Source organism: Haliotis rubra, unplaced genomic scaffold (genome assembly GCF_003918875.1).
Source record: "Haliotis rubra isolate DU_JTF1 unplaced genomic scaffold, ASM391887v1 Scf82, whole genome shotgun sequence".
Lineage (NCBI taxonomy): Eukaryota > Metazoa > Mollusca > Gastropoda > Lepetellida > Haliotidae > Haliotis > Haliotis rubra.
Genome location: NW_025767546.1, coordinates 636,049 through 660,489, shown reverse-complemented (window position 1 = coordinate 660,489; position 24,441 = coordinate 636,049). Strand labels below are relative to the sequence as shown.

The 24,441-nt window shown below is 39.1% G+C and overlaps 1 protein-coding gene and 1 long non-coding RNA gene across 30 annotated transcripts in view; one reads left to right on the top strand and one right to left on the bottom strand.

Annotated features, from left to right (window-relative positions):
* Positions 1-24,441, top strand: part of LOC124261996 (troponin I-like) — a 69,696-nt gene that overhangs the window by 22,611 nt on the left and 22,644 nt on the right. For 8 of the 29 annotated variants that reach the window (XM_046696402.1, XM_046696401.1, XM_046696383.1 and 5 more), the window contains 6 exons: positions 4,225-4,315; positions 17,897-17,980; positions 18,853-18,931; positions 19,663-19,710; positions 22,395-22,436; positions 23,599-23,805. In XM_046696402.1, coding sequence (XP_046552358.1) covers positions 4,254-4,315; positions 17,897-17,980; positions 18,853-18,931; positions 19,663-19,710; positions 22,395-22,436; positions 23,599-23,805 — 522 coding nt within the window. In that variant the 5' untranslated portion in view covers positions 4,225-4,253. Of the gene's footprint in view, positions 1-20; positions 129-4,224; positions 4,316-5,501; positions 5,517-6,753; positions 6,781-17,896; positions 17,981-18,852; positions 18,932-19,662; positions 19,711-22,394; positions 22,437-23,598; positions 23,806-24,441 lie in introns of those variants that run through there. The other 21 variants (XM_046696388.1, XM_046696391.1, XM_046696389.1 and 18 more) reach the window with 16 other exon arrangements.
* LOC124262002 lies at positions 35-13,743 on the bottom strand. The gene is made up of 3 exons (XR_006894486.1): positions 13,143-13,743; positions 1,776-1,948; positions 35-145 (listed from the first exon to the last, which is right to left on the bottom strand). It is a non-coding gene; the product is annotated as an uncharacterized LOC124262002 (long non-coding RNA).

Below are 24,441 nucleotides of genomic sequence, written 5' to 3'. Positions count from 1 at the left end.
ATTCCACTTAGCATTTACTTCTTGGATATAGTCTACATCAGACATATCTGTAGGATATCCCCCAGCCAGCCTGCTAGGACTTTAGTCTACTGACAGCAAACTTACAGGCAGAAGCCTTTGATAGTCAGGTAGGTTGGGGTGCCATCTGGAATTATAGGAATTTAAAGTTGGTGAATTGATTTGTGCTTTCATAAGAACATAATTTTGGGTTTGGGTTGGATTATTACATTCATGAATACGGATTTGCTTGATTTATTTTCAGTAAATTCAATTAAGTTTTGTTGTTTCTGGAATCAAAAAAGAGTGGTCACTGATGTATTTTCATTCAGTGATGATGGTCATATTTCTCTGCCGATGTGACAGATCTGTCCTCTGTGCATGACCTTGGTACACGTGTGTCAGAGGGGATTCTTTCGTAAGGACTGGTCTTTGGCGTGTCAGCCATTTTATGACATTAAACAACAAAACTGTTGTAATGCCTGATGAGAATGTGGTGTGAAGGAATATACTGATACATCGGAACAGAATACGAATATTGTGTGTTTCTGATACATATAATACCTTGCAGCTAAAATTACGAGCGCGTGTATAGATTATATACTTGTACAAAGTGTGTGAAGTGTAGACTTTTGACATATCTGACTTATTAATAGATTATATGGCAGTTTTCCAAAATGTATATTTTGAGTGTCTTCCATTTGTACATTCCTAGATTAGTTTATCTTTGTGTGGTAAATAGTATCTCTTCTGTTTGGAATGGTCATCAGAATTAGGAGTATACTCAACTTGACAGGTTTGGTGCTATTTGATGGTCTGGTTGCTATAGTAACCATTATTTGCTGCATTGTACACCATTCAACCAGCAATAACTCCACATTTCTTGTTCTGCTTTGATAGTGATGCTTGCACTATTAATACTACCTTCACTACCACTAGTTTCCATTGGGATGTCAGGGAACACAGTTGCTCTTCACAGTAGGTTTCCAGTAGATCTGGTGGTCGTATTGACTCAGAGAAACTTACTGATAGGAGTCAAAGTTGGAATTCAAGTATATGTGAAACTATGTCAGGACAAATATTCCTTCAGTTGGAGATAACGGTTATTTCAAAAAGATAAGCATCGTGATCTGAGAACCCTAAAGCTTTTATATTACTGCTTGAAGATACAGACTTAATTTCATCATGTTTATCAGTACTTTTAACCAATTTATTTATAGCTGTCATGAGGGAGTTATATCTGAAGCTGTGAGGGAATCATTACAAACCAACCTATGATAAGGTTTTTCAAAGAGCACAAGAGTTATTGAATGTATAAATTTTGTCTTCACTGAGAGCGTTAATTGTCTAGAAGTTTGCCTTCTACAATCTTAAAACCATTTTCTTATAGCAGCAGTAAAGCAGTGTATCAATACGTTTCATTTATAAGTGTATTTTAAAGTATATTTAGAGATTTAACTGAGCTGACCTTGTTTGATTCACTACATCTATTTCTTTGTTCTCCATGTAGTAATTGTGACTGTTGCCAGTTAGTCAAACATGCAAAAAGACAATGTTTTCTGTTTGATAAGCTTTTCTCATAAATTCTGGCATCACTATCTGGGTGTAGTTAATTTGCATTTGAAACTCAGCTGCACAAAGTGAAAATTTTTGTATTTCATGTAAGCCATCATTCAACCATTTAAATCAACATGTGATGTATGCATGGTAGCGGTATAGAGAGGCAATGAAAGCGACATATGTATACATGTATGTAAGGCAGTATAGTGAGGTATTACTGGCACACTAGGACTCCCAGAGCCCCCAGAAACCAAAGCTGCAGCCAACGCATTCTTGTCATAATCTACAAGGTAGCAACATTCAAGATGGCTGCCGATGCTGTATCACTACTGCCATATTTAGTCAGACGTCTCCATGGCTACAGCTCTTCATCCCATGACCTTCAACCAATCTGAAAGAATTAAACACACATTTTGCATCTATTTAATTAAACCTGGTAGCAAAAGAACTGTCTGTGTAAAGTTTGATATTTGTAGAACAGCAGACATAAGTTTTGAATGTTTTGAGGGGTCGTGAAGGTTTATCAAGAGTGGGTATCGGGTGTCATGACATGAAGCTGCCATCATTCCATGTAAGCAGCGAAGGAGGCAGCAGTAGTGTGTGGGTTGAGGAGGCAGGTCAGGGAGGGGGATGGTACTGATGCTTTACTCTGCTGTAGTCCCCCACTGTCAGTGCCCCTCCCCCCCACCTTCACTCTCCCTCAACAGCTGTGTACTTTTATTTTGGAAGTCATAGATCTTTACAGAGGTTACTTGTTCTCCAACTTGTTACAATTGTTTATGAGAACTGGATCTGAACATAGCTGAGGAATCCAACAGTTTGGGGTTTAATCCTTTAGAATCTTTGATAGATTGTTTAAAGAAGTACCAGTAATGTTTACCATTGATGACTATACTTGACGAAGTTGAAGTTGCTGCATCAGCTAATATGTAATCAGTCAACAGTCTAGTATTATTGTCTCTAATCAGTTGCAGTAGTCCTTGAACTCTGTACAGCTCATTAACATTCTGGCTCAATTATTTTTATCACAGAACACGGATTTGGTTGATATAATTACCCTGATTAGATGGAAGGAATCATTATCAGATGCACGGATGGTGAGATATCCATCTGCCCTGTCCCTGGCCCTATTCTTCATGGGTGCGGAAATTATATGACTCTTCTGATGTAGGGGATAATTTAGAGATGGACATTTAAATTTGGTGTTTATTGAATTACTTACATGTGATCAATTGTGATTAATTGATGAATGAACTTGATCGAACTTATGTCATAAATGATGATTTACTTAATCTTTCATCTCTGGTATGTACAGCTCATGATGAGTGAATGTTATAATGAAAGGACATGGACATATGCCTGCAGTAGTGAAATATATGCCTGATGTATCACCACCATGCACAGAATCACAAAGGTTCCATGTCACACACAAAGACTACTTATCAATAATGGTGGAACAAGGGAGATAACCAGTACTACTACTGGTTTGTGGTGATCTCCCTTGTATAGTTTATCTTCCCCTTGATTGCATGATAAGGTTTACCATGTTAAAGTTTACCTTTGTATGAAAAAACATTGATATTTTGTTGATTAGTAGAAAAATATGAGGGACACATGAACTGTCCTGTTTATTTAAATCCAGAGTGACTAAAATCAAACATGTGAGAAATCTTTTAGAAGCACAAGGCTGACTTAGACGTAGTCTCCAGTTGATTTAATCCACTTGCTTCATTTGCAACGCATCTGTTGTCTAGATATACCAGTATATCATTCTGTGTAGATATACATCAGTACCAGTATATTCTGTTGTGTAGATAGGCCGGTATGTTCAGACACTAAGAGAATCTATCTGCCGTATGATTGCCCAGAACTGTTTTAATTAAAGTCTTAGTTTCATCAATGTTTAAACTAAGTTTGTTCACAATCACTTGATCTCTGACAACAAACTTAACTCTTTGAGTTTGGCCCAATAAGCACCCCCTCTGGAATTCTCTAAACGCCCATCAGGAGTGCATATTATGGCAAATACAAACAAAGTATGATGGCTAGAGTTATTTACCTGACACACTCCATGAGGTTTAAGCAAAGCATCGAACTTTCCTCTGACTTCCTAGAGAGGCATTTAGAGGTTGGAGCAGTAAGGAAAGACAACAATATACTGGTGAACAATGTCTTTATTACAGAAAGTGTGGCATTTTGGTGTTGATTCTAACCCTGTTATCAAGCAAGTGATCACTTAGGTTAGAAATGTTGTTCTCACTGTAATATAGAAGCTATTCATCCATATATTGTCATCCTTCTTTCCTATCATTCTGCTGCTACATATAGTGTGTTACCTTATTTGTAGATAATTTGTATTTCCCTTATGGAAATGAACACAAAAGTAGAATCAATTGAAGATATCACATTCAGACAGTTCTGGTTGATTGCATTGAATGTAAGAAAGTTTGTAGAAAACTGAACACATTGTGCAGGTGGTGCTGTAGACCTACTTACTACTTGTATACAATGGAGGTATACAAGTGTCCCCTTGTCTCAGTTGGTTTGGTTCACAACTGTCTGGATTCTCAGACACTATGAGCTGCAGATATGTTAGATCACAGATTCCTTAGATGAATTGTTAATAAATTCTAATATTTCTCCTCTATCAACCTTCCTTAATTTCAGAGTTTCGTTAGTGACCAAACTTGACCAAAATGAGTAGCATGGAAGAACGCCGTGAAGCTCGTCGTCGCAGACGGCAACAACAGGAAGATGAGTGAGTATATGTCGTTGACATCATTGTCTCATGTTTGTCACTCACGTGCTGTGATGGTTGTCTAGTTTCTTTTATTTCTGTAACTTAATGTTTTGTTTCAGTGTATGTTGTCCTTTTGTTTTCAGTCCTATTTTGGAAGTGTTTTGTGAGTGGTATCCATGTTATGTATCGTCACGATCATCCTGTACGTAGGGAGTTATTCCCTCATGCTGCTGAAGACAACTCAATCTCTGTATTCTGAATGTGTCTCATACATCTGTTCATGATTCCTAAGAAAATTCAGCAAGAAGTCAGGGAGGTCATATATTTAAAGTGTTCAAATGGGTTTATTCACAAAATGGCTGGGTTATTCACTGTTATATGTTCCTTGCTGGGTAACAGGTATAGGCTCAATACTTCATCAATGTGTTGCTTCATTGATGCCAAATCAGTGAAAATATAAATGACTTTAAAAGTTGACACTATTGCAGTCATGGGAAATGTGGGTCACTCTGACCTATCTACTTTGGTAACTGCCTAGATCCTGTTATTATTTATCATCTTAAAGATGGTATGAATTTCTAGAGAAGAAATGATGATGACTCTTTTATAGACATACATGTACATTTGTATATAGATGTCATGTAAGAACTTTGAAAACTTCAGCTTATCATTGGATATATATAAACATAACTTATAACTATTAAATAGTGATATTTTAAAAAATTAAAGTCACAAAATGCCAATTTGCCATACTGTTTTAACTGTATATGATCAAATCCCTGTGCATATAAGTTTTACCATTTCTATCATATCTGACAATTTTATCAAGAACTCAAAATGTTATTGCTGAGATGTGTGTGGGAACAAGGAGCTATGTGAACTACGCTAAGATTTCATTCATCTATGTGTTAACTCATCTCATTTCACCAAAATAATCTGCATTTGTTTTGAAGCAAATATATATATTTATGTATGTATATTCACAGTTTCACTAATCTTGAATGATGAACAATATTCCAAATTTACTTGCACATCATGTATGTCTCTATATTGTCAGTTAAAGTTAATTAATGTACTTATCAATCACCAGCTACAGATATTAACATCACTAAATGGAATATTGATAGTCTGTATACCATTGCAATAGCGCTGTGCCTACATGTGCTACATGAATGAACTAACATGAACTTTCTGTCTGGTTCAGGGAGGGCTCATCAGAGTAAGTGATCATTGTTGGTTTATTGTATTGACCATTTGAACCATTTGTTATCTGTTGAATTGACCGTGTGTGACCCCTTCCAGAACCATGCCTCGCAACATGGTATCGAGTCATGGCATAAAGTCATGGCATCGTCTCATGGCATGTCATCCTGGGTCAGCTCTAGCTGTCCCGGATAAACATGAGAAAAGAAACCTAACACATATTTGTTGACAGAGAATGTGAATCCATGACACGTTTTTATGGATAACAACTTCTTTTTATTCTTTTTATACGACATTTCAGAACTAATTCATGCTCGTTCACCAGGTGAATGATGATGAAGCAGCAAGCATTAGTTCTGAAACGTCGTACAGAAAGAATATAAAGAAGTTGTTATCCATATAAATGTGTCATGTATCCATGTTCGTCCAACTTTTAAATGCCTTTCAAGAATGACAGAGAATGTATTGTGAGTTGTGGCACAACAAACCTGTTATTTAGATAGACATTTTGTATTTGCCTTGCCAAATGAATGCAGTCATCATCAGTTCATACTATACAGTTTGATAGCGGTAACACAGCAGAGCAACATTTTATTCCATTTACTAAACCATAAAACACAAGTTTATACTGTCCTTTGTGAAGGTGTGATAGTTCTTATGATTAATGCACTAAGAACATATTCACAGCATGCAATTCACATTGATGATTTCAAGTAATGTCTCATGCTTATGTACACATCAAAGCTTAATTGCTTACTGCTTTTGTGTTGAAACAATGTAACAGTTGAATAATTAAGTCAGTTTAAATAATGTAGGTGTTCATCATTGAATCTCATTTGTTATTATGAATGCAAGCACTCAATTATTATAATGGCTCTGCATGATACATATTATACAAATGGAACATAACTGGGTGAAGTTTTGTATGTAACTTATCTTTTATGTAAAACTGTTGTTTCAAATGACTGGACTAACTGTGGTGGAGATTTGTGTCATGGACGGGTTGTGTTCTGCATGGGGATGTCATCATGACATCATGTCCACATCAAATGATGCATATCGTTACTTCTCATCTCTGTATTATCCATATCATGTGATTCATGGAAATAGCATAAACAGCTGCTGTAGGCTGCATGGTAGACACAAGCTTCATCATATAACTGAGTCATGATAGACACAGCACACTGCTTGCCTCTGACAACACACTGTAGCTGCCTTGAGTATTGTGCTAACCATTGTTTCTTTATTGCAAGGTTTAATGAGGACGAGGAGGAGGAGGAGTAAGTGAGGGCTGGCATGTCAGTTCCATCTTCTTGCATTGTTTCTTACTTTATGAAACATTCTGCTTCATTACTGGCTCAACTCAAGGGATGAAACATCCCGAACCTGTGTCTTCTTCCTCCCAACTAAATGCTACATTAATGCCCCAGTCAGAGTTAAAATAATTTTTACATCTTTGCATTTCAAATCATTCTCTTTCTGTTTCAATAACCAAATACTTCTACTCTCTGCTACGCTGATACAATTATATCTTCAGTGCTACATCTGGTAAAACAGTATATGCCGCTGTGCAGGAATAGACACATTTCTTGTCTTGTCTGGGAGAATAGGAATTGGCAGAGTCACTTGTAAAATCTCCATCTTCTCCCTGTCTAGATCTCAGTACAGATGTTGGACTGCAGCAGTCTGACGTAAACCTCCAAGGTCGTGTCTTATTTAGTTGTCTCATTATATTGAGAATTCCCATGCAAGACTGTTGTTCCTGCACTAAGCTATGGCTCCTGTTCTTCTACTGATGGGGAACCTGCTGGATCCCTGCTGCAACAAACTGTGATTTCTCAGACTGAAACAAGTTATCTGTCTGGCATGGCAATTTAACACTCTTTTCAATTCATGTTTGTACTGACAATGTGTTCTGATACATTGGTTATATTAATCAATATGTGATTGGGTGAACTCTATTAATTTCTCCCAAAATAAAATCTTTACTGTATGCATGTAGGTGTGGATGTGGAACATTGTTCTCTCTGACTATGGATGTTTGAACATTGTTCTCTCTCTGACTATGGATGTTGCAGCATTGTTCTCTCTCTGACTATTGATGTTGGAACATTGTTCTCTCTGACTATAGATGTTGGAACATTGTTCTCTCTCTGACTATTGATGTTGGAACATTGTTCTCTCTGACTATCGATGTTGGAACATTGTTCTCTATCTGAGTATGGATGTTGGAACATTGTTCTCTATCTGAGTATGGATGTTGGAACATTGTTCTCTCTGACTATGGATGTTGGAACATTGTTCTCTCTGACTATGGATGTTGGAACATTGTTCTCTCTCTGACTATGGATGTTGGAATTGTTCTCTCTAACTTCGTCATGCCGAACACCCGGGTTCGAATCCCCACATGGGTACAATGTGTGAAGCCCATTTCTGGTGTCCCCAGCCGTGATGTTGCTGGAATATTGCTAAAAGTGGCGTAAAACCAAAACTCAGTCAGTCTCTCTAACTATGGATGTTGGAACATTGTTCTCTCTCTGACTATGGATGTTGGAACATTGTTCTCTCTCTGACTATGGATGTTGGAACATTGTTCTCTCTCTGACTATGGATGTTAGAACATTGTTCTCTCTCTGACTATGGATGTTGGAACATTGTTCTCTCTCTGACTATGGATGTTGGAACATTGTTCTCTCTGACTATGGATGTTGGAACATTGTTCTCTCTCTGACTATGGATGTTGGAACATGACTATGGATGTTGGAACATTGTTCTCTCTGAGTGGATGGATGTTCTCTCTCTGACTATGGGAACATTGTTCTCTCTCTGACTATGGATGTTGGAACATTGTTCTCTCTCTGACTATGGATGTTGGAACATTGTTCTCTCTCTGACTATGGATGTTGGAACATTGTTCTCTCTCTGACTATGGATGTTGGAACATTGTTCTCTCTCTGACTATGGATGTTGGAGCATTGTTCTCTGACTATGGATGTTGGAACATTGTTCTCTCTCTGACTATGGATGTTGGAACATTGTTCTCTCTCTGACTATGGATGTTGGAACATTGTTCTCTCTCTGAGTATGGATGTTGGAACATTGTTCTCTCTCTGACTATGGATGTTGGAACATTGTTCTCTCTGACTATGGATGTTGGAACATTGTTCTCTCTCTGACTATGGATGTTGGAACATTGTTCTCTCTCTGACTATGGATGTTGGAACATTGTTCTCTCTGACTATGGATGTTAGAACATTGTTCTCTCTGACTATGGATGTTGGAACATTGTTCTCTCTCTGACTATGGATGTTGGAACATTGTTCTCTCTGACTATGGATGTTGGAACATTGTTCTCTCTCTGACTATGGATGTTGGAACATTGTTCTCTCTGACTATGGATGTTGGAACATTGTTCTCTCTGACTATGGATGTTGGAACATTGTTCTCTCTGACTATGGATGTTGGAACATTGTTCTCTCTGACTATGGACTATGGATGTTGGAACATTGTTCTCTCTGACTATGGATGTTGGAACATTGTTCTCTCTGACTATGGATGTTGGAACATTGTTCTCTCTGACTATGGATGTTGGAACATTGTTCTCTCTGACTATGGATGTTGAAACATTGTTCTCTCTGACTATGGATGTTGGAACATTGTTCTCTCTGACTATGGATGTTGAAACATTGTTCTCTCTCTGACTATGGATGTTGGAACATTGTTCTGCCCCTTACTGTGAATGCTTGAGCTTTGTCCCGTTCCAGGCTGTGAATACTGGAAAATTGTTGTGCCTCCAGCTGTGAACATCAGAACAGAACCTGGTGTCTAATGAGATTTGTGTGTTTGTGGTGTGGCTACGCAGGTGCAGTAGGGCTATGTACTTGATGCAGTCTAGATGCTGGGAGACCAGGGCTGCTGTGAACTCTTATCTGTTAAACTCTTGGAAGCTGGTGTTGTAACTATTGATGAATCAAAACATTGACTTGGCACATAAAGATTGGATGGAGTAGGACCTAACAAGTTTAGTGTTTGAGATCAGTAGAGAACAAACTCAGTTCAGGCTTCAATGAGACAACTTTCCTCCATAGAAGGTACTGGGCAACAATAAGCCCTGTCTACACTACTATATGTTTTCTGTAAATGATCTTTAATTTACTCCATAAAATACAGACTGTCAGGGATAAATCTTCAGTACAGAGTGCTTTTCCTGATTCTTTTCAGACTGGTCCAGGGCCCCGTTTCACAAAGCTATGGTAGCCCTACTACTGTCGTACCTCCTATACTGTAACATAGACTTACCAGATTTGTAGCACTACGATAGCTTTGTGAAATAGGGCCCTAAAATTGGTCAGACAGGGAGCTAAATACAGTGAATGGGTTACATAAATAAACATAAGTAATCATTCAGACAGATATAATCTAATCATTAAACACATCAAAATTCTGTTTCATGGTTATTTCCTGTTACTTCAAAACCAAACGACCGCATGGTCTTGTCATTGAGTCTTAAAGAAAGTCAATAAGTGTATACTCTTCAAAATGGCATTTTATACGTTTTAATAATGTCCATTTTAAGAAAAAATACTTTGGACACTGCTATGTACTTTTCATTGATGATAATACGATTGTGTCAATCTGTGTATTTACCAAGCCTTAGGCCAATGTTACAATAGCAGATAAAACTGTACATCCATGCAGGTTTACATAATGGCTACACACTATTGTAAGGTATCGTGGGCGTGGCAGGTTGTTGGTTCAACATTTTACTACTGTTTGAAAAAAACAATGCCACAATTTACATTCTTTTACGCCACAGTAACAATTTGTCACAAATCGAGAAAACAACAGAAGGGCAGATGTCACTCATCAGTAGTAGTTTTCTGGTAGTCATGGCAACAGTGTATGAGTGGGTGCCGACAGAGTGTTGTTTCACTGTTGACATAGAGATAACTGCCAGGTATAAATGAGTTGTACTTTTGGCAAAAGTCCAGCTGCCTGTTTGATTATTGCTTCATTTCTTACAAGACGTTGAAAGACAACTTAGTTCAGACTTGAGCAGAAAGGCAGCAGCAATTTTGTGGAAGCCCTGGGGTGAGGGTGGGAGGGATGTGGTGTTTGTGAGAGATACCAGAAGCTTGTTGATCAGGAACAAACCGTGTGGAATGGTAATTACTACATGATCCATCGCATGCCAACATAAACATGGTGCATTTTGTGATGTGATCATATTGCTGTTTCTGGAGAAAGATCATCTGGGAAGGTGTGGACACCTGATACTCACACAAACATGCAGACAGGCATCTCTCAACATTGCTCCTTCTCTAGACAACAACCAATCCTTTGTTGTACTCTAGTAATGGGAAAACTAATGTCAAAACATGCAGGCATACTTGTACAGAGAGCAAACAACATGTATAAGTCAGATAAGGGAATCCGTGGTCTTCATTTTCATTCTGATAAAGTTTGGGCTGTTTCTTCTGTTGTAGTAGTGAGGTTGTTTTAGGAACTTGTTACCTTAATAACAACAATGTCAAAGAACATAAATGATGACCCAATATTTGATACAAAGTTGTCTCAACCAGTTGAAAACATATACTTTTCTCAATAAGTACCTTTTTAATGAGGCTATAATAAAGTAATTCTGATTTTCATCCACTTCTGAGTCACGATCAAATGCCTCCCATAATTATTTTTTTTCCAAAGTAAATACAGATTGAAAAATGTTATAGCTTGTGTCCCCAATAAGTTTTTCCTTTTTTAAGCAATGGACCAACCAATTAACAAAACATGGTGTCAGATCTAGGGAATGGTGCTCATGTTATTTGCCACTGGTAAGAGGTGAGCAGTAAAGTTAAAGAGGCAAGTACAAGATATAGAAGACCTTCTGGTGCCTATGAGGAATATGATAAATCTCTAGATAGATCACTCACCATACATTGCCAATGCAGTAAGTATCTATTTCTGTGTTACAGTTCTTGAACCCAATATTCTCCCTTCTGCCCAGCCCTTTCTGCAGTGCTAAAGCCTAAAGACAAGATTCTATCATTCTCAGGTTCTGAATCCCTGAGCTAACTGGTGCTCCTTTTCAATTTAAATGGAATTGTTTGTTTCTATCAAAATTATATATATTCAGAGACTTAGCATCAGTCTAAATGTATCTTTCTTGAGAGAGTTGAAAACATTCTGATGAATGAACTAGGCAAGAAAAATGTGGGGTTTTTTACGCTAGGAGTCACAGCTACTGAATCCTGATCAGGAACACTCCAGGTTCAGTTTGTTGAGTGATTGTTAAGTATAACTGAGTCCCGCAGTCACTATCATCATCGAGATAAAACATGAAAGCAGTAAAAACACATGAGATCACTGATGAAGATGAAACAGTATGTTCCTTCAGTTGGCTAGGTGATGGCTTTGGTCTGGCCATTCATGGCCAATATTATGCTAATCTGTCTAGGCAACTGTGAGAAAATATGACTGGTAAACCTGGTATAAACTCACAAAAGGTGTTTAATGTGACCAGGTCATTGCACTGGGCACTTGAATCACTTTATACAAGACCAGGAGGAACCTTCTACACAAAAGGGATGAAGGCTCTCCAGCATCTTTGGCAAAGGGGAAGGAGCAGTAGACAGGGTTATGTTTAAAACTGGGTGTTAGGAGTTTTGTCAATATTGATCCAATTTTGCCCATTTTCATGAAGAGGGAATACCTGGTCGTTTGTGCCTGCAGAAATATATGCGGCCTGGTTGTGTATTTGTTTTCAATGGAATTTCATGTACACAATACCGGTAAAATTTTAAAGAGTTCACTATTCATCAGTCCAGATTAGATTTAGAACTTTTCAGCCACTTTTCCAATGCTTCGAATGCATTACTTCACTTAGTTACAAAGTACACAGTTGCATTTGAACAGTGTGTCAAAATGAACAAAACAAAACTAAACTGTCTTGAAAATTGGGATGAAACAATCTGATAATAAATTAACTGGGTTTTCAGTTGTTCAAAGTGGGTACATTTTCAGGTGACTTTTTAACGCCACAGTTTACAGCCTAGATTTAGATGTAGTAACCAGTCAAATATACATAGGAGGGAGATGCAGTCGGACATGTTTGTGGACTGGGAATGGGAGAGGTGCAGATGTTTTCGTGGGGGGGGGCGTGGGGGGTTTATTGTTTAACAAAGAGGGAGAATGAGATGTTGTCTGCCAAACTGGATTCTGGCAGGAACTGTTAAGTGTTCATCAGAGCATTTAATGCAACTGACACCTGTTTCCACTGGTATGAGGAACAGGCCATGTCATATTGAGGTTGTTGTGAAACTGATACAGACATACAGATATAGCTCCACTACGTCACTTGGTATTTGTTTGTTGACATAGTGATCAACAAGCCCAATTTGGGTTTAAGTAACCAGAATCAATATTTAGTCTCAGAAAGATGTAAATTATGATTTTAACTCACATTTGATAGAGAAAATGTTCTTCCCAATTCCAGTCATGAGGTGTTAAGAAGTTATTAGTGTCAAGCATGACAAACAGTGCTGACTATATCTTCCTGCACAGTGTATACACAGGAGGTAAAGGTTGCTTCTAAAGGGTTTAGATAAACAGTGACCACACATGCAGAAGGAAAATCTTATCTTACCTGTTGCCATTGTCCTATGTTACACCATGCATTGTGTGAGTGGTCCATGATGCCCACACTCCTTCAACACAGTGTCCAGTTGCAACACAGTGTCTAGTTGCAACACAGTTGTCCAGTTGCGACATAGTTGTCCAGTTGCAACACAGTTGTCCAGTTATACAACATAGTTGCCCAGTTACAACAGTGTCCAGTTGCAACACAGTTGTCCAGTTGCAACATAGTGGTTCAGTTGCAACACAGTGTCCAGTTACAACCCAGTTGTCCAGTTACAACCCAGTTGTCCAGTTTGTTCCCTGTCCATACCCTCACCTTGTGGTTGTCTGACAAGCAGCTGATGGCCCACTGTCTACACATTTCAACTGCTCTTGTGTCCAGTCCAAGTGAAACTGTTGACTATTTCCTGTTTCTTCATCCCAGACAGTCGACAGTGAGCACTTCCATGTAGAACTGCTGGGTGTGTGAGAGACAGTGGTGACAGGAACCTGATCAGGCCTGTTTGTCTGTGTGTCTGGCAGGACATTCCTGGACTCTAGGCATGTCAGAGTGTGTTAGTGAGAGGCAGGCTGGACATGCCAGGTAGCTCAAGTTGATGACTGGCAGAAACTTGATACACTTCCAGAGGTGTTCCACCAATCTGCGGCCTTCTCCCCTCCCTCTCTACCTCAATATGGTAGGAGACCTTGAGAGGTGACAGGTCACTGCCTTCATCTGTGAGTACTGCAGCTCAGACTTAGTACCGACACTGTCATCCAGCAAGGGTCCTCTGACTTCACAGTCGGGGTATAAAGGTGGTCGTTCCCCTTGCATCTTCGCAGTCTCTACTACAGTCCTCATTTCAAGGTAACCATCGACTTTCTTTCATTTGGAGTATGTTTCTGATAATTTGTGGAATTACTCAAGATATTATTTTTGTGTGTGTGTTTGAATTCTGTAACATGGATATTTGAGATATTCCAGTTTGTTTCAATATTTTCATTCGAGTCTGTTGCTGTTGCATGTCTACGTTATCTATCGTACACTACGTTCCACATGACATCCACTTGTTGACTTGTGTGGAGTGGAGTTTAATTGGCTACAGGTGAAGTGCGTGTAGCTGTCAGGATTCTTACTTTTCAATGCATTAGGAGGGAGACATTTCTCACTTAACTGTTGGTTAATGCAGACCTCAAAAGCTTTTCTCTGGATTTCTGCCAAGATGGGTCGAGCATGCCACCAATGTATGTGGAGACTGTTTTTGTACCCATGTGCTCCAGGATTTATGACTTTCTCTTGGCATCACTGATGATAGTGTTTCAAGAACTTTCTTATCTCTGGAGAATAACCTTGTACCTGCACACTTCAAAACCTTCTTCCAATTTGTATGTGTATTACATTCATAGTCTCGCATTTGAACTCAGTTTTGAATTTGAACAAAATTCAAATGTGAACATCAAGATTGGAGAGAACTGGTCAATATGTTGGGAATGTGTATGAAGCCAGACTTGGCAATACTTCAGGTTATGTGTGTTTATTCACACCAGGCAACATCTGGCCAGTGCCGGTCAGTGCTGGTCAGTGATGGTCATCATGCATGGAAGGAGATGAAGGTCAGGAATGCTACTGACTCCATGCATCATACCAATAAAGGAGGTAGCCATGTGACCGCTAGCCAGGACATTTCTCCTTCACTGTTCCTCTTCCTGACATTTTAGAACATTTGGCACTGCAGGCAAGAGTATTACCATGGCAACACATGCATCAGTTCTCTGTGCATCTTTGTTGTCTCTACGTAAATAAAGTGAAGGTTAGAATGCAGACTGTATGCTGCACTGTGACGTTCAAATGCAACCTTGTTGAAAAGTCACACATGCTTTCAAGATCAGCAGAGCAGATCCCATGAGTAGAAACACAAATGCTATAGATATAGAAATATTTGTTCTTGTGGTATAGTGGTTATATACAACGGTCGTGCCAATACCAGTATGTAGCATCGCTAGCTGAGGCACAGTGTAAGGTGACTGTTATAGCAAGTATCTGCTTCTATTTATCTAGTATATACACATATGTTATGTAGTATATCTGATCAGTTTGTTTATCCATGGTGTATAAATGTGGGAAAACTGCTAGTGTGGATGGTACATCTGATGATATTGCCAATATTGCCATGTGTGTACTTGCTACATCTGACTATATTGCTTGTATAGTCATGTGTAGATGGTACATCTGATGGTATTGCCAATATTGCCATGTGTGTACTTGCTACATCTGACTATATTGCTTGTATAGTCATATGTGGATGGTACATCTGACGAAATTGCCAATATTGCCAAGTGTGTACTTCCTACATGTACTTCCTATACTATATTGCCTGTGTGGATGGTACATCTGATAATATTGCCAGTATTGTCATGTGTATGTTTTCTATATATGACTATATTGTCTTTGTAGTCATATGTGGATTGTACATCTGATAATATTGCCAGTATTGTCATGTATATGTTTTCTATATATGACTATATTGTCTGTGTAGTCATATGTGGATTGTACATCTGATAATATTGCCAGTATTGTCATGTGTATGTTTTCTATATATGACTATATTGCCAGTATTTTCATGTGTGGATGATACATCTGATGATACTGCCAATATTGCCAGTATTACCATGTGTATACTTGCTACATATGACTATATTGTCTGTGTAGTAATATGTGGATGGTACATCTGATTATTTTGCCTGTGTAGTCATGTGTGGATGGGACATATAGCTATGCCAAGCACTGTCATATCTTGTTTTCCTGTACCTTCATATGGTAGCATTGTCATATTGAGTTGGTTTGAGCCACACTCGCATGATTGCGGGTGTGTGTCTGGTGGTGTGTCTGGTGGTGTGTCTGGCGGTGTGTCTGGCATGATGCCTCCATCAGCTGATGAAGGTGGAGAGTTTCAAGGCTGGTTACAGGCCCTACAGCACACTGTGACATGGCTGTCAGACCTACTCCAGTTGATGTAGGATGGTGTGCATGACAGCACATGAAACCCAACCCGCTGTACCAGTGCCTGCAGACTCCTGGCAGGGCTACATGACCAAACAAGTCTTGCAGCTCTTACACTGTCACTTCCATCTGTACACTGTTCACAGTAATCATCACACTGATTGATGGTGCACAGTTAACGAGGTGGAAGTGAAGCTAATTGTGTTTGTGTATCAATTAGAAACTAAGTTCATTAATTATGTTCTTTGATCAGCAATGTTACACTTATAGGGTACAGTGTACTAAATTCCACTTCCTGAACACAACGGTTTAAAACAAATGCGTTATATTTTATGAATCCCCTGACAAAACAGGTGTCTGTGAGCGGCAACAAGCCGTGCAGCATCTGATAAACAGGGCAGATTATATTACATATAAGTTTTTATGCTGAAAGGAACTGATTATATGTTGCTTTGTATTATCTGCCAGAGAGTGTAGGGAACTATCACAGGTTTGGGAGATTTTTCACAAGTGTTAATCTGTAATGTATCTGGTTTCAGTACTTCAAAGACATATGTAGAGTTTGTTAGCTGAAGCAGGGCTGCAAGATTGCACTGCCACAACTCATAGGTAGGCTGGTACAGGCAGTAGAGCTAAGAATAGGTACTCTAATGCTGGAATGTCTGGTAACCATGGCAGCGTGTGAAGATGTCTAGAAGTATTATTTGGTATACCACTGAGTTGCTGATAATTAGCATTTCTGCTTCATGATATTTGGTTCAACGAGAACCTGACAGTAGAATACGTAAATATATAGTTACATAGGGGATTTGTGATGTGTTCATAAGCTTCAAATGTACACACAATATGCATGAACCATGTATCAAGTATGGCTGTAGATTGCATTTCATTATCGTCTGTGTTGTACAACATATAAGTAATGGCTGATAGCGGGACCATGATAACGGTGATGATCGCAGAATGATATGTACAAACCATGTCATCAGTGTGGGGACATGCTGTTGCTGCTGCTGCTCGGTTACATGCTAACACTTCCAGTCCGAAAATACTCAACTTTAAATCTATTTTCAACTTGAACAATTTTTCAAAGATTTTGCAAGAAACAAAATGAAAAGAGAATTGAGTATTTTGCAATGTGATGCCTTCCACCATCTCCCCTGGATTATATCCTGCAGCATGTTGCCGATGGCGACAGAGGATAATGCATGTACCGCTGACACGGTCCTGATCGAGTGTGTCCTGGTGTAGCTGTAGGCTGAATGTTGTAGTATGGTCTTATCTAGTCACCACACAATAGGCACTATTTGTCATGTTCTGCACTACACCTTCAGTTCACACCTCTGTGGATGAATTGAGTTTCTTTCAATAAACCTTGATTATCATGCATGAAGCGAGTTAATGGAACATCCACAAATTACCAAATCCATGCAAATTCGCCAGTTGTAAATTCAGGAAATTTGAAATAATGAATGGCATCATGTGTGCTTTCAGTTGACACCCCTTGGAAACTGTAGAATATGTATGGATTTCCTTGGTATGACAGATTGAATCAGCATGAATAATTGTCCTCCTATGTGTTGATGACAAGCATGCGTCTGGAACTTAAGTTGATTTTTTACTTTGAAAAGTCATACCTACCTCTGTGATGGGTCATCATGGATAGTTCTCCTGGTGAACCTACACCCTCTCCTAACCTATTGTTTGAGAGTTTTTCAGAGTGTGTTCCCCTTTTGTGCCTTCCCGGTTTGATCTCCTAACTCTGTCCGATTCCCTTAATGTAGAGCAGCAGCAAGCGAAGTTAACGCTGTCAACGGCGAGGATGATCTTGAACGTCGACGTCGTGAGCGAAGAGAGGCTCGTCTAAGGCAAGATAACATGTAACCAAACTGTAATCACCATGGAAGCCTCATGTATAGCTGCCATGTTGAACTGAGGTCAACATGCACCTCACTTGGATATCAAAAGTATCGGAAACCATTTTGTCAGAAACTGTTAGTGTTGCAATATTGACCAGTGAATGATGTATTGCTGAATTGCTTTTGAGGTAAATCTCTATGCTATTGGGGAATTGAGTCAGTGACTTTAGTTAGTCATTGCTTTTAGCAAATTAGTTTAGTTCTGCTTTCGCACTTAAAAAATGAATGATGTAGAGCATGGTTTGCTTCATCATCATCGTCAGCTTCATCTGCCTCAACAACAGCAGCCCTCATATTGGCCAGGAAGGTGTTGTGACATCGGAGTTGTCTCCCTTACATTACCTAGAGGACGTCATCACCTGGACTGGTTGATTTATTTAAGCCGCAATCTCCCTGCTACATTTGCGATTACTGTGATAAGCAGTTGAATCACTTGATTAGTTATGGGTGAAGTTATCTCAATAGGAGCCGGTTTCAGTAATGTTTTCTTCCAGGTACTCAAGGAGTGCAAAGCTGGTTGATGTTAAGTGGCTTGGGATGTGAACTGATGTCTGTCTCTACTTCGCAGCAAATGAGTTCAACTGGCAGATAGTAGAGCCAATGTTTTCTTGGAAGTTTTTACTGGAGATTGTCATCCATGCTGAAATGTTGCACAGTCAATGAACATTTTTCATCCTGTCTGATTTGTTAGTAGCTAAATGAACAATCAAATATCAACATCACTGCAGTTGGATAAATTTCAACTTCCTTACCGATTGGAAAATAAAAGTATAGTATACTAGACTAGAATAGTTTGTTCATGTGAACATTTCCGTCACCAGACAGGCTGCCGAGCCTCAGGAGGAGGAGAGATCATCTCGTAGATCCCGCAGACAGCAAGAGGAGGAGACCCCCGCTGAGGTAAGTCATGTCCCATCTTCCTGATTCCTACTGCATTCAATCAGTTATTGTTACTTTAATTGCACTGCATAATTTTTGCTTGAATGTTACATTTTAAGCACATTCTGTTTTTTGGGAAGTAATGAAAAGTCCATAACAAAAATGGTGAATATGTTACATTTGGTGTATGAGAAGTATTTCTATTACTCCAGTCACACTGACTGTCGCACACTGAGGTGTGCGGAACTGATGACGTAAGCTGCATCAGCAGATTTCCAGCCATTTCTGACTAGCAAATTTAGAGCATGGGAACAAACATGCACTGCATACTATATACTGTTATCCATATGGAGTGACTTTGGCTGCTGTTGTTTTAATGCATTCTTGTCTTGATACAGAATGTAAGTTATCAGTTTCATAATAGATAGTAAGCATACTATGAATTTGTTGATTCCAATATATATATCTTGCAATGTTAATTGTTGTTCACATTTATCTATTTTTGAATGTAATGTATGTTCAACACCAATTTTGATTTTTGAGTTTTTTTCTCTCCATCCATTTATTTTGTTTATGATTTTTCCTCTTCTGGTTGAGTTTGATAATTTTTGTGCATTAAAACTGTGTGCTGTGATCTGCTTAAAACCATCATATTGATGATCATCTCATCTTGAAGGTACAATAAGGTAGTGTGTGAGGGTTCTCTATGCTTAGATATTTATATGGTGTGTGTGATCCTCACCATGTTTCAGGACACCTCAAGCTATAGATCGCGTAGGCGACGAGGCCAGGAGGAGGAGGTAAACTCACCCCACATAGCTCCAACATATGTGCTCTTGCTGTTGTCTTCATTACTGGTGGCAGTCGGTGTGCATCACTATATTTAGCACTGGTAGCTGTAAAGATAGGAATGTGTATCACTCACTCCAGCCCTGGCCATATTCTGCTCTACAGGCCATGTATCCAGCCCTCACTAACCTACACACAACACAACCAGTCTTTCATGTCACCTTCCATCTGTATCAATTTATAAATTAATATTTGGGAGGCTGTTGTAAAATCTTTGATAATCTTTAGCTGGAAGAACATCAGAACTGAAACCTTTAACAAACACCATCCTCATAGGGGAGCCCTGACATATTGATGCTAACAATTGAAAACGTGTTATCCATGGTTTTATGTTGTGAATTTTTAAGATATAAAATGTTTGAACATTGAAGGTGACATGAAATGCTCCCTTGATTCAGAAGAACAGGATCTACACATGCATAATGCTGTGTGCTAGCATTGTCGGCCATCTTGCATTGTTTTCTGGAAAATTTCCTTTTAGTTGTTTATGGAAAAATGTTTTATAATTTCCATATAATGATAGAAAATAACTCCACTTTTATAAATCCTTGTATCATTGTGTCTACTGGAAATATAATATTTGGAAAATATTATCCAGGAAATAATGTGTTATATAAATAAATAACACATATACATTTCTACTAAGTAGATAGATCATGATAATTCATTGATAACAAAGCTTGGTCTGCTTTGCATATATCTAAACCTCTAAGATCCATTTAGGTTTAGACGTGGACAATGATCTCCATGTCTTCTGACTCTCTGTAGTACATACAGTGTTACAATGTATCCACAAGGCAACACTGTCCTATACCCTCTCTCTGTAATACATACAGTGTTACAATGTATCCGCAAGGCAACACTGTCCTGTACCCTCTCTCTGTAGTACATACAGTATTACAATGTATCCACAAGGCAACACTGTCCTGTACCCTCTCTCTGTAGTATAAACAGTGTTACAATGTATCCACAAAGGCAACACTGTCCTGTACCCTCTCTCTGTAGTATATACAGTGTTACAATGTATCCACAAGGCAACACTGTCCTGTACCCTCTCTCTGTAGTATAAACAGTGTTACAATGTATCCACAACATTGTCAACATTGTCCTGTAAGGCCTCTCTCTGTAGTATAAACAGTGTTACAATGTATCCACAAGGCAACACTGTATCCCTCTCTCTGTAGTATAAACAGTGTTACAATGTATCCACAAGGCAACACTGTCCTGTACCCTCTCTCTGTAGTATAAACAGTGTTACAATGTATCCACAAAGCAACATTGTCCTGTACCCTCTCTCTGTAGTATAAACAGTGTTACAATGTATCCACAAGGCAACACTGTCCTGTACCCTCTCTCTGTAGTATAAACAGTGTTACAATGTATCCACAAGGCAACACTGTCCTGTACCCTCTCTCTGTCCACAAGTGCAACATCTGTCTACTCTCTGTAGTATAAACAGTGTTACAATGTATCCACAAGGCAACACTGTCCTGTACCCTCTCTCTGTAGTATAAACAGTGTTACAATGTATCCACAAGGCAACACTGTCCTGTACCCTCTCTCTGTAGTATAAACAGTGTTACAATGTATCCACAAAGCAACATTGTCCTGTACCCTCTCTCTGTAGTATATACAGTGTTACAATGTATCCACAAGGCAACACTGCCCTATACCCTCTCTCTGTAGTATAAACAGTGTTACAATGTATCCACAAGGCAACACTGCCCTGTACCCTCTCTCTGTGTCCTGTAGTACAATGTATCCACAAGGCAATACTGTCCTGTACCCTCTCTCTGTAGTATAAACAGTGTTACAATGTATCCACAAGGCAACACTGTCCTGTACCCTCTCTGTGTAGTATAAACAGTGTAGTATAAACAGTGTTACAAATGTATCCACACAACACTGTCCTGTACCCTCTCTCTGTAGTATAAACAGTGTTACAATGTATCCACAAGGCAACACTGTCCTGTACCCTCTCTCTGTAGTATAAACAGTGTTACAATGTATCCACAAGGCAACACTGTCCTATACCCTCTCTGTGTAGTATAAACAGTGTTACAATGTATCCACAAGGCAACACTGTCCTGTACCCTCTCTGTGTAGTATAAACAGTGTTACAATGTATCCACAAGGCAATACTGTCCTATACCCTCTCTGTGTAGTATAAACAGTGTTACAATGTATCCACAAGGCAACACTGTCCTGTACCCTCTCTGTGTAGTATAAACAGTGTTACAATGTATCCACAAGGCAATACTGTCCTCACTGTGTCCATGCTTTAGTACATGCAATGTTGCAGCATAACCAAGTCATATCATATTGCATGCCTTTCCAAGACATTCTCAGCACTGAGAAAACCAACACTGAATGATGAATGACGTTATGTTATATATACAATGCATGTTGTTTTCTACAGCAGCATCCTGGCACTATTTTGTTCAGAGGTTCCATATTTAACTCAAGTTTTTAAGACTAATAGTACAATATTTTAATTGTTATCAATTCTTGAGACAGACAGATCTGTAATTCTATATATTACAAGTAGCTAATGGTTTTATAAGCTTGATGCTATACCTACAGTACAGAGACTCTGCTATCCTTGTCATTATGGAGTGTACTTTGATTTGCTCAGGAGGAAACCCCCGCTCCCGCTGCCGAGGAGCCTCAGGTGGAGGTTTGTTAAGTGTCTAGTGCAGCACTGTGGAGGTTATTTGTGTTAAGCACTGCAGTGTAGCCCGCACAGATGCTCCTTGACCAATAGACCTAGCTGTAGATGTCCAGTAGACATCCTTAGATCATGTAGATGGGTGACATTAGATAGAGCTGCTTTCTACTTTCAAAAATTTCCCTGATTCAAAATTCTGCTTCATTTAGTGATTTCTCTCTCTCTCAATTCAATGAATGTGATAACATTTTGGTCAATGTTCACATTTTCCCAGATGTTACACCTTGAAGTGAGTGACATTTAGTTGCTGTGGTATCTTCAAAAACTGGATAAGCTGATTGACTTATGGATATCGACTTGTTGCATTTTTCCAATGCGCCATTCTTGCAATGAAAGAAAAAAGGTCGAGATTCATAAGTCAATCTTGTCTTTCTGCTATTTTGTGAATTCCTTTTGCGACCAGTTCCTGCTTTCTCCCTATTTGAAAGTAAATAGTTTTTGTCCATACCATCCTGTATAGTCCTCAGTCCTGTTAGAAGTGTGTGTGTGTTCCTCTCCCATGGTGCCAGGTGGGCACATGGACGTCCTGGACGTCAGGATCTCCTCTGTATTACAGAGTCCTCTCCGTGCTGTGGTATTAGTCTTATGTTGTTGAAAGGTTTTGGATAGTTTGAAGGTTCATGTTGGTCAGTAAGAGGATGGTGAATGTCAGATTGCTCATCTATAACTGTTGTCAGTCTTTGTCCATCATAGCAATGTCATCATCAGTCACTTAGCCAAACTTTAGTCTGAGATGAGATTATATTTTCTTTTTTCAATATTTTCATTTTTCTCATACCAGCATGAGTCTGATTTCGCTTATTTTTCTCCTCTATATTTTGTAACATCAGTCCCTGGTGTGATCTTCCAGTAATGTTAGAAATCAACCTCAACATGTTCAGATACACATTTGAAGATGTATGAATCATTGGTTAAAATTTGAATTTGTAACTTGAAACATTGTGATGAAATCCAACAAAAATACATCTTCAAATCCACCACACAAAAGTAAGTAATGTATCTGTAACATAATAACTTCCTTTTTGTGTAACACCACCTCCCAGCTCTTCCCTAGAGTTATCTCCCCTGACACCTCAACAGGCAACTGCATCATTTGTTTGTTGTGGTGCAGGACACTTCTAGCAGCCAGGCAGAAGCAGAAGACGACAGCGCTGCACAAGCCGCCAGGGAGGAAGCAGAACGTCGTCGCAAAGAGCAGGAAGCAGAAGAGGCTAGAGAGGCGGAAGAGGCTGAGAGACGCCGTGAGCAAGAGGCTGCTCGCAAACGTGAGGAGGAAAAACGCAGACAGAAAGAGGACGAAGAAGAACAGAGGAGACAAGTATGTGAAGTTTACTTACGTTACCTACATAAAAGACAGTAGAGCAGCTCAGAGGGCATGTAGTCAAAACAATATAATCTTTACTAATTGTTAAGACATGTCATCATAGGTAATTGAACACCAGTGGCCGTATGCATATGTAGGGCGTAAGTAAAATGTGCACCCGGACGTAACGTTAAACCGGTATGCACATATTAGACGTAGTTAAAGTTCCGCCCGTCATAGCGCTCTATATTTATGCCACCTACCCAGCAGGCGGAAGGCAGGTGGCCCTGTAATGGTGGCACTGGATGCCGAGTGTGTTTTTCAGGCCCACATTCTCAAAAGGTTTGAAAAGTGAACGTTGTGCGAGAATTGCTCTCTTGTGGTCCTGGATCTGCGTACAGCTATAAAATTACACAGAAATGTAGAATATTTAATTTCCTATCCGTTGGTATAGATATAAGTGCGACTACTTCGGCGGTTTGAGAAATAGACACTGCTAAATGTTGTCCAAAATGTTGTTATGCGTTAGAAAACTGTCAATTTCTCCGCTTTTTGTCGTGCACCGATAAAAGCACTCTGCTACGATTTTTTTTAATTTGGCATCTTTGCAGAAAGTGTGAGTGAAGAAAATACAGCCTGATATTTGAACGA